This window comes from Cicer arietinum, chromosome 1, assembly GCF_000331145.2.
Source record: "Cicer arietinum cultivar CDC Frontier isolate Library 1 chromosome 1, Cicar.CDCFrontier_v2.0, whole genome shotgun sequence".
NCBI classification, from domain to species: Eukaryota; Viridiplantae; Streptophyta; class Magnoliopsida; order Fabales; family Fabaceae; genus Cicer; species Cicer arietinum.
Window position 1 is genome coordinate 48,970,479 of NC_021160.2, and position 10,854 is coordinate 48,981,332.

General features: G+C 30.0%; 2 protein-coding genes and 1 long non-coding RNA gene across 9 annotated transcripts; 1 reads left to right on the forward strand and 2 right to left on the reverse strand.

Annotated features, from left to right (window-relative positions):
- Nucleotides 1-1,086: 1,086 nt before the first annotated feature.
- Nucleotides 1,087-2,410, reverse strand: LOC101502175 (uncharacterized). Its single transcript, XR_012161692.1, has 2 exons — nt 2,064-2,410; nt 1,087-1,571 (listed from the first exon to the last, which is right to left on the reverse strand). It is a non-coding gene; the product is annotated as an uncharacterized lncRNA (long non-coding RNA).
- Nucleotides 2,411-4,971: 2,561 nt separating this feature from the next.
- LOC101501222 (APO protein 4, mitochondrial) lies at nt 4,972-10,613 on the forward strand. Of its 7 annotated transcripts, XR_003470971.2 has the most exons (6): nt 4,972-5,117; nt 5,606-5,880; nt 6,850-7,713; nt 7,812-7,879; nt 9,301-9,557; nt 10,395-10,613. XR_003470971.2 is itself a non-coding variant. In XM_004487333.4 (3 exons), exons 2-3 carry the CDS (start codon nt 5,615-5,617, stop codon nt 7,595-7,597), a joined length of 1,014 nt encoding a protein of 337 aa, XP_004487390.1. In that variant the 5' UTR covers nt 4,972-5,117; nt 5,606-5,614; the 3' UTR covers nt 7,598-8,113. The 7 variants fall into 7 exon arrangements, 1 of the variants encoding a protein (XP_004487390.1); XR_003470982.2 differs by having other exon boundaries at nt 6,850-7,879; XR_003470942.2 differs by lacking the exon at nt 9,301-9,557.
- Nucleotides 9,128-10,450, reverse strand: LOC101501852 (ubiquitin-like domain-containing protein). The gene has a single exon (XM_004487334.4). The coding sequence runs from the start codon at nt 10,020-10,022 to the stop codon at nt 9,258-9,260; it is 765 nt and encodes a 254-aa protein (XP_004487391.1). The 5' UTR covers nt 10,023-10,450; the 3' UTR covers nt 9,128-9,257.
- Nucleotides 10,614-10,854: the final 241 nt, after the last annotated feature.

The following is a 10,854-nucleotide window of genomic DNA, read 5'->3' on the forward strand; positions in this document are numbered from 1 at the left end:
TTTTTTTCAGTGATGTGCAGACAAAAAATTAAGAATAAAATAACTGAAGCTAGCAAAGGGATATCAAATGCTTTCTTAAACAAGAGGTCTGTAAAAAAAAATTACCACGAGACAACCAAACGCGATCACGCAAGCAGCGGCGGCTGAGCGGAAACCAATCAACAAGCAGCGAAAATGACCCAGAAACGCAGTAACGAGCAGCAGCGAGAATGACCCAGAAACGCAGTAACGATCAGCAGCGAGAATGACCCAGAAACGCAGTAACAAGTAGCAGCGAGAATGACCCAGAAACGCAGTAACGATCAGCAGCGAGAATGACCCAAAAGCACAATCGCAACACCGAAAAATTGCAATCGACAATCCGGAATTGCGAAGATGAAACCAAGAATCGAACCGCAACCAGCTATGGTTACCAAGAACGGAAGGAACAATTTTCAAGAGCGACCCAGTGGGATGTCGCTGAATAAAGCCAAGATTAACTAAGAACTCACAGGTTTGATCGAACCTGCTGATACCATGTCACAATTTAGGGTTTGATGTCCCTCTTGCTTTGATATTTCTTCGTATATATAATCGTTACCACATTTACATCTCATAATTACAAATTAAAGAGATTAAATCAAATCCTGATTTGTTTAACTTATTTTTGGAAATCTGATAAATATAATTACAAATTAATATTATTTCCTGATTCACAAATATAAATAACATTGTTTGACTAGTGTTATATTAAATTTTATATTTTACATTAAATCATATATTTGCTAACATTTATTCAATAATTTAAAGCTACTGGTCTAATAATTTTTTAACATATTCAAAATTATTATAAAATATAATTAAATAGATATTATATAATAAATTTAAATTATGTAAAAGGTCATATTATAATATAAAAAAATAGAACTTAATCTTATCGGTTTATCTTTATTTAAAGATGTATAAACACATATTTAGAAACACTAATATAAAATACACATTAAATAGATTAATATATTATATCATGCTGTAAAAAATTGTCAAGTCGAAGTCTAAAAATAAACTAATGATAGGCAACATGCATATTGAAAAAGAACTTTGGAGAAATCACAGTAAATAATAAATTAGCATTGGATACCAAATATATATATAGTGACTGTGTGCATCAATCTGACTCTAACTCGGAGAAATCACAGTAAAATTGATATTATTAGGTTACAAAATGTGGACTCAGATATTCAAACAGACACACGAAACAATATGCATGGCACAAGTCACACACTCACACCATGCAACATTTAGAAAGACAATAGTAAACATATGTAGTATAGTTTATTTAGTTTTAGTTGCTGCCCATTTTAATGACCATCGCCATAAAGTAACTATCTCAACTTTTCTTCTTCATTGGCTAGCTGATGAGTTTCTTGAAGTCCAGTAGTTCTCTATTTCTTCAGCTGTTCTACCAGGTATTCTTCCAGCAATTAAACCCCACCTATCCCCTACCAGTTTATGCATCCTCATGATAAGAGCTTCCTCATCCTTGCCAAATTCAACCTTCGAAGCTTCACTTGAATTAATATTGGATTGCTTTGCTAAAATATATTTTAAAACAAAAATTAATTAGTCACACTTCCCCTCAATATATATCAAGAGACATCAAATTATATTGAGTGTAATACTTGAATATTTTAACAGAACTCATTAACTTTTTATTAGATAAATTTTTATAAAATTCACAGATGAATTGAAAATTTATATTATATAGATTATTGATCTATATGCGTATATTTTTATATAAATTTAAAATTATTTGTGTCGTTGAGCCATGTCAAAATTCAGATTGTTTAATAAAAATATTGTAAAACATTAATTTTAACACATATTAATAATATATTAAACAATTTTAAACTTATTTAAAAGCTATAAAAAATTTTATGTATATGATATAAAATTTTAATTTAAGTAAATAATTAATGTTACGGAAATGTAATATGATAGGCTAGGTATTATATATATGCATTATGTCGAGTTCAGAGCCAGAATGAATGAACTAATGAGAATCTAGATAGAAAAAAGAATGGAACCTTTAGAATCAGCCAAAACTTCCTCAGAGGAGCGGTCCACGCTGGCCATATATATATAATGAAAAATAAGTTTGGAAAAGAGATATATAGCAAGTATATATTAATATTGAAGAGGCGGTGAATAAAATGTGTTTGCAGATGAGAGGCTAAGGTGGTATTAATAGGTCAAGTAATATGAAGGAAATTAGGACCATGGTTGTGAAGAGTAGACTAGTGAACAGAAGAATGGGTGGTGGAGGTTGGAGCAAAGTAAAGAGAAGACTGAGGGTTGGAGGTTGACCATTTAACTCTACTTTTTTCTATAGGTAGTTAGTTGGACAATTCTTTCATGGCTCAATAATACTTTTCAGTTTTTAGTTTTTGCTTAGTTGTTCGTTTTTTCCTATTAATTAAAATGCAGCACTCTGCTTTTCACGAACATGCTGTTTTATCAATATTTTAGTGGTTATGTTTTCATTTTTAAAATTATACTTTTAATAAAAGAAAAATATAATTTTAATAATTAAAAAAATATTAAAATAAGTTTAAAATTTTACAAAATTATTAAAATTTTATTTTTATTTTTTGATTTTAAATATTTTTATTTACTTTTAATTTTTATTTTAAAATGTTTTTGTAAAAAATGAAATTTATAATTTCTATCAAATAAAAATAAAAATAAATTAAAAATTAAAGTTGAAATATGATAATTTTGTAGAAATTAAAATAAATATTTAATAAATAAAATTTAAAACCCTTTATTGACGGGCCTATGTGTAGTTGGGATGAATGCACGTGACCATCACCCCGGCCAGTTATTTGGTACCAACTCTTTGTGTTTTCAAACCAAATCTTAAATGAGATTTATTTAAAGTGGTAACATTTCTCTAACATATGCTTTTCTATATATACTCCTAAACAATGTTAAGGTTACAATTGGTATATAGCATTCAAATCATTTTCTCCTTTATTGTATTTATAAAAGTTGTTTTCATATTATTTTTTTTATTTTTTTTATTTTTTGTAATTCCGTCGTATGAGTATGATATTTTTTTTTATTTTTATATTTATTTTTATTTTGGTGTGATACTTTTATTTTTTCATCTTAATGCAATGATTTTTCGTATTTTATCTTAATTTTTAATCTAGTCTTCCACACTTGTTATTTTCTCTTTTTACTTTAAAATATTGTAGTGTGATGTGTGAAACATTAAACATGAAAGTGGAGTATATTTTTTACTAAAAAGAAAATGGTATTCATTCATTCAACTTAGTAGAAGTTATATTAACAAATAATATTGCTAAAATTGAAAAATGAAGAATATGTAAACAAATTCATAGCATCTAAATTAATAGTATAAAATGATAAAATGACTACAAATGTAACAAAAGCATACACATATGATAAAATTGAAGTATATAAAATATTCATGTTTCTAAAATTGTAACATTAAATATGTTAAAGTCATTCATTGGATCTGCACTGATTCAAAGTTGATATATGAATTGAATTAAACAAACACCGCAACAAAGATGAAAAATCAAAATAACATCACGCCAAGATGACGAAAAAAAATAATATCACACTAAGACGAATAAATAACAAAAAAAAAAACATGAAAGAAAAATTAAATACGAGTGGATAAAAATTACTTATTTAATTAAAAGAAAAAAAGAAAAAATTATTTAAAAATATGATTTCGGGATAAAAAAAAATACACCTTAAGTCACATTGAAGAAGAGATAGATGGAGCAAAATGGAGAGTGAGGGAGGCGTTAGTAGGTTAGGGAGAATGAAGAACCGCCCAAGGCCAAGTGTAATTGTGGAGCAGTTGTTAATTACTAGTTGTTAATTATTATCTCCCTCCTTATTTATAAACACCTCTTTTTTTTTTTTTTTCATATATTAAAAAAAGTAGTTAGTGTGTTTAACATGGTTATTTTATGTATTAATATTTTTAAAATAACATCTGTAATTGAGTATGATAAACTTGATTTTTTATATTTTAAGACGAATTAATAAGAGGGATGTTTGGACAACTATTAATAAATATATCAAATAATTTGAAAATGTATTTTTTTTTTAATGACTACTTATAATTAGGGATAAACATACGTCATATATATAATTAGGGATAAACATACGTCATATAATTTGAAAATGTATTTTTTTTTAATGACTACTTATAATTTGTAATATGCATACATAAATTTCATACATTAAAAACTATCTAATTTTCTAATTTTTTAATATATGTAAAAATGACAAAATAAAATTAAAAAGCGACAACGCTACAGTAAATCCAAATAAAAATGATTATTTTATTTGCACACCTTTGAACTTTTAAGAATTCATGAAGACACCTATTGTTTTACATTTTGACCACTCTAATTATTTTTTCACCATTGACTAGGGTTAGAAATAAAATGTACCTAGTTAAGTTTTACAAAATTTAAGTTTTAATCAATTAAAAAAATTCATGATCTAAACTGAACCAGATGTCTATTATATGCTTATTTTTATGTCTAAATTTAGTTTTTTTTGAAATTTGATGAATTATTAATCTAATTAAATATCTATTTCATATTAATATTATGAAATAAATATTATAGCATATTCTTAAATATACTAATGAGCCAGTAGAATCACAAAACTAAACTCCATTTTAAAATTTAATATAATATTTTTAAGAATATAACTATATATAATATATTATATTTTAATTTTATTTTATAATAATAAATTTAAATATGTGAAAATATTAACCTAGATTAATATATTTTTTTTGACTCATGTAGTCTAATATATTTAAATTAATAAAAAAAGGTTAGGATTTATATTATAATACAAAGTACAAAATCTAATATAATAAGAATAAATAAATAATAATATTTATATTTACTTAATTAAGTGGTTTCATAAACATAAAACTTTTTCGGCAAAAAATAAGAATAAATAAATATAAAAGTTTAATGTTCTGCTGCCTGCTAGATCCTTCTGTCGCGCGCCATCCACCGTCATCCTACGTCCACCACTCTACTCCGGCCTCCAACAGTGGCCTTCACTAAATAGGGGTATGCAGTTTTTCACCTCCTCCATTTTCTGTTTTGAATTTAAGGTTTTTTGATTTGGTGATTGTGTGATATTCTTCAAATTTGGGGATCGTTGTTGTTGTTGATTACTTGCTGATTTTCTCATTGTTGTTGTTGTTGATTACTTGCTGATTTTCTCATTGTTGTTGTTGATTTGCTCAAATATACAATACATTTTTTTTTGTTTACAAGTACACATAAAATATGGAGATAAAATGCGTGTGACCCAAAATTTTATTAATTTAGTCTAGAAAATTAAACACAAATAAATATATTTTTGTTTGAATTAAATTTGATAAAAAAGAGAATTTTACAGTGCATAAAACTTTTTACAAACTGCTAAGTTCTCAATCTCCAGTGCATAAGATCAGTAACCACCATCTTCCACTGAATTTTCGCTATGACATCTATCTGTTTGATGAAATGCCCCTTTGCCTACATCTCAAAATTTTCTATTGTTTTCATTTCAGGATCATTCAATGGCTTTGAGAAAGATGTTCTTGAACGATCTTCTTTTATACAAAAAATTGGGAGTGTATTGCTTTGGCAACTGTGGCAGATTCTACGCCACCAAAGTGGATTTGAGGAAGCTCAGACCCATGATTCTCAAGAGAATTGAGAAACGTTCCCACCTTTACCCTATTCGTGCCATGGTTCCTGTTGCCAATGAGGTCTTACTCGCCAGAAATTTTCTTATCAATGGTGTTTCCACTCTCCTTAAATCATTTCCTGTCATGGCTTGCAAGTGAGTTTTGATTTCTTCGAATCACACATTTTTTATTTAATCCTATTAGGGTCTAATTTGAATTCAATTTCATATATAGGAGAAAAAAATTATATTTGTATCTTGCGGTGATTTTTTTCTATTTCTGAATTTGGTGTCATATATGTGTGTTCTTAACTTTTTATGGTGTTATAGTGAAAATATTTATACTTCCAGAGATTATATTGAAAACTTTTTTTATGTGAAGAGTAAACGTGGAATTGAAAATGAATGTTAACCTCTGGTCCCATAGTTTATGTGTTTGGGATTGGTGCTCCATGCTCTAAAGTCTAAATTTGTATGGGTACTTTTGTATTAGGCAGCTTCTTCTGCATTGGCGTTAAATAAAGACTGCATCGAGTCTCAAATATAAGAGAAAGTAGGTCAACAAAAATGATGTATTTGATCCAAATTTTGGACCAATGCATCAACTTTTGTTGACCCAACTTACTTTTATATTCAAGACCAGAGGGAGTAGAAATCTTGTTGATAGTTCTGGTCACTGATCAACACTGGGACAATGGGTGTGTTTTGGTCCTTTTTATTTGGGTTCAAATTTCCATTTAGGTAGTAAAAAGAGGAGCAGGAAAAGTCTGAAGAGGTTTTATTGGGTAGAGAATTTAAGATTGACAACACTAGCCTGTTACAACATAAGTGAGCATAGACTTGTACTTGTTATCGGTGCTTATAAATGATGAATGTCATCATAAATCATGAGTTAGTCATTTTTATATAAAATGCTTAAGCTATTTTTCTTGATTTTTTTTAAGCTTTTAATCTTTAAGTGTTATTTTCATTTAATAACTGTAAAAAAATATTTTGAGCAACGGAGTTTGAACTAGTGTGGTCACTAAGCAAATTGCATTTTACTTGGACTTGTGGTTTTCTCAGTGTTGTAAACACAAATTGCTGATAACTATGTTCTTTTCTACTTATGTTATGCATTTACAGATTTTGTCCCGAGATATATATTGGTGAGCAGGGGCATTTAATTCCGACTTGCTGGGGTTACAAGCGTCGTGCCAAGAACCGGGTTCATGAATGGGTCAAAGGTGGTTTGAATGATATAATTGTTCCTGTTGAGACATTTCACCTGAAAAACATGTTCCAAAGTGTTATTAGGCATGACCAAAGGTTTGACTTTGATCGCATCCCTGCTGTTGTTGAGCTATGCTGGCAAGCAGGGGCTGATCCCCATGATGAAAACCTTAATTCAAGTAGTTGGAACATGGAGACTGCTAATGCCAATGCTGATGGTACTGAGTCTTTGTCACCAAATGATCTTGCCTTAATAGCAAATAAAACTTTCAAAGCTTGGGAGACTCTCAGGTCTGGGGTAAAAAAGTTGGTTTTGGCATATCCGGTAAAAGTTTGTAAATATTGTTCAGAGGTTCATGTTGGGCCCTCTGGCCATCAAGCTAGGCTCTGTGGAGTGTTCAAGTATGAGAGTTTTAAAGGAGGTCATTTTTGGATGAAAGCTAATGTGGATAATTTAGTGCCTCCAAAGATTGTATGGAGACGAAGGCCTCAAGATCCTCTTGTACTTGTGAGTGAAGGGAGAGATTTCTATGGACGTGTTCCAGCTGTGCTGGATTTGTGCACAAAAGCTGGTGCCATTGTGCCTGCAAAGTATAATTATATGATGAAAGTGCAAGGTTTGTCTGGTCCCGTCAATAAAATGATTTGGCAGGAGCAATAGAGGATCAAAATTTTGAAAGCAGCAACAAATTGAGTCGTAAATCGCAATCAGTCACTCAATCATTTGCGGAAGAAATTTGACATTACTTTCATATGCAATTTTCTGCATAATTTGAGGTTTTGTCTTGGATATCTGATTATGGATCTTTCTGCCTGTTCTTCTGTTGGTTACAGTAATAAATTTTGTTCTCATATCTCCCAAAATATTTATGCAGAGCAAAATAAAATCTATACATTCATGTGTGGCTGGACTTAATGGACCTGCTCTTCAGACTTGACGAAGGTAATTAATTTGATGTCTACAGTCAAAGATTCCAGTTATTTTTGCTTTTAGATTATTTTTGTCCCTTGAGGAATATTAAGTCCAATAATTGTTGGAAATATCAATGTGGGAGATACTACATTTTTGTAAATGTTTGTAAAGAGTACATTGCTCCCAAAAAAATTGCAGTTTATTGCTGAAATTTCATTTTTCTTGAGATATCACACAAATAAAAATATTACTTTCTTGACAAAAGAGTTTATTTTCTATCAATTATCAACAATTTAGTTTGCATATTTGGATCCTTTAAAGTATTAGATGCACTACAGAGGGAAAAGTACAATGTTATAAACATTGATTGAAAAGTTAATGAATAAAATTGTGAAAAAATAAATATATATCTTATAAATCACCAAAAGGTATATGTTAGGGCACTCATAAGAGCCGGGATCAGCTGCTTAACTATTCACTATTTGAGTTGGTTTATGACAGAAAACATCCTGCCTTGATTTGCTACTTATCTAGGGGAGACTTTATTAGAGGCAATAGCAAATGATTTATTGGATAGGGAGGATATTCTTAAACAGCTTGCTTATCATTAGTAGTGGAACCCAAAAACAAATGAGTCATTCCGCGAACTAACATAGGATAGATGTGTCTCTTAACTTGGGAGATTGGGTATGTCTTAAACAGAGGCCACACCATTAAGATTCAGTAGCTAGGTCTAGGGGGGTAAATCTCTAGCTTTTCACAAAGTATTTTTGGCCATTTCATGCAGAGGCCTACAAGTTACAGCTTTCTACTTAAGGTTAATTCATGGATTGAAGGAGCAATATTAAGGAAACACTGAAAGGCTGTATGCATTTTGATTATGGAGAAGATAGTTGTAGGAAGAATTTTTGTTTGTATATTTGCTGAAACACTTGCATTAGCATGCATAGATGTCCTGTTACTAAGTCATTTTGTATTCAATTGAGTACAAAACCTTATGTTTCCCACAAAATTGAGAATCATGTAAGCCAACAGTTTCAATAGGAAAATTTGCATCTAATGAATAAGGACTTTAATTTGATTGAGTTCTTTTCAGTTTTTCCTTTAGAGATTATTGGGGCTAACTAAGCTATTGGTTGATGCTAATAAAATATGTAGCTACATTAATGGAATAATCAATATTTTTATTTTATTTTACTTTGAAAAGTCATATAAATTTATAAAAGTAGCTGCGAGGAGTCACCTGTATAGATATTAAATCTTGTAAACATGTTCATTCATATGTAAAACAAACAAGATTTCATTTAGAATGTTCATCAGCTTTTCATTCTAAATGTGTCAAACAATGTACTAAACAACAAAATGACAAATAATCCCTAATTATTATTTTACTATGATAACTTTAAGCTCAAACAAACGCACCACGACTAACCGTGCCTTTAAACACATAGAGACGGTCTCCATTTTCAACTCCATGCCACCTAAGACTACAACTATCACGCATGATCCTCTGCCTGTGTATAAACAAATAGTCATCAATTGGCAGAATTTTTCTGCTTAGCAACAACTGCTTCAAGTCATTGACAGTGTTTGCATCTCTCATCTCCAACGGAATGGTGGCTCCATTAAGCAAACTAGAGGAGGTTTGTACCACCAAGCTCACCTTCCTAGATGGTGGTTCTTCTCTTGACCGATTCATGTTCTTGAGGTACACAATAATTTCAGAAAATTCACGAATGCCATACTCATTCAGGTTTTTAAAATCGTCATTCAATTCTGTCCCTAAAAAGTAAAGTGTCATTCTTTTTATTGAGGTGCTATCAATGATATGAATTTTTTCCTTCAAGCTACGAACAGTATCTGTCTGGTCCACCTCTATGTTAATTCGTCTAGCTGAAAATTTTACTACGATTTGCATTTTGTTGTTATAATGGTTACTGTGATGTGGTTCCACTGGTTTGATTGTAAGGTCAATTTTTGTGCCTTCAGTGATTATTGGGTAATCTTCCATGTCTAATCCATCTACTAGTTCCCATCCAGAAACTGTAAGGATTTGTAAAGCCACTGGAACACCATGGATTTGTTCTATTTTCCTTTTGATTTCAACAACTGATTCTTGGGCACCCACATCAAGGAAAAACTGGTTTATTCTTGTGGTAATAACAATTCTCATGATGGAACTAGGTTGAAGCTTGATATTCTTGGATAGAAAAAGGGAAATAACAAGAACCGAAAGTTTGAGCAGTTATAATTATAATTTCCAGACAGTTCGTCCAATGTGTCAGTAACAAACTATGAGGACTCAAACTTTTAGTTAGCCTCATGAGATTATGAATGCAAATGGAGATAAATTGATGTATAACTCATGGTAAATATATGAGTATTTAACACATGCCTTAGATTGATTCTCTAGTGTGTGGGGCCAATATCACGCACAACATCCACCGCTTTCTCTCTCTGTGTGATTGTCTTCATGCATTCTTGTTCTTCTATAGCTTTGAAAATGCAGCTTCTTATTTGACTACTAACTGTATGGTTTTAACAGAAAATATCAGCACCAGAGTAAGGCGAGAAGATCTTGTGTGTTCAACCACATATATGCCATAGAATCATTTCACCAATGTTATATGTAATGTAATATGTACATTGAATTTTTATACACACTGCATATGGTGTTGAATATGTGAAAGAAAAAAAAAAAAACTTGAGTTTAATAGTATGAAATATAAGCAAATCTTAACTAATTTTATCACTTTTAATTTAATGATACTGTTTTATAAAATATTCTTTACTGGTTTAGAATTTAATATTTCAATCACTCTTTTTATTTTTATAAAACAAGTTTCTGTGTATTTTTTAAGAAAAATATTTATTTTTATAAATTTAATTGTTATGCACTGTTGTAAAAAAATTATATTATCTACATATCACAATCATTTATGAACATAACTTTAGACATAATTATAGTAAAAGTCAAATATATTTGATGATCTAATTATTGTAAT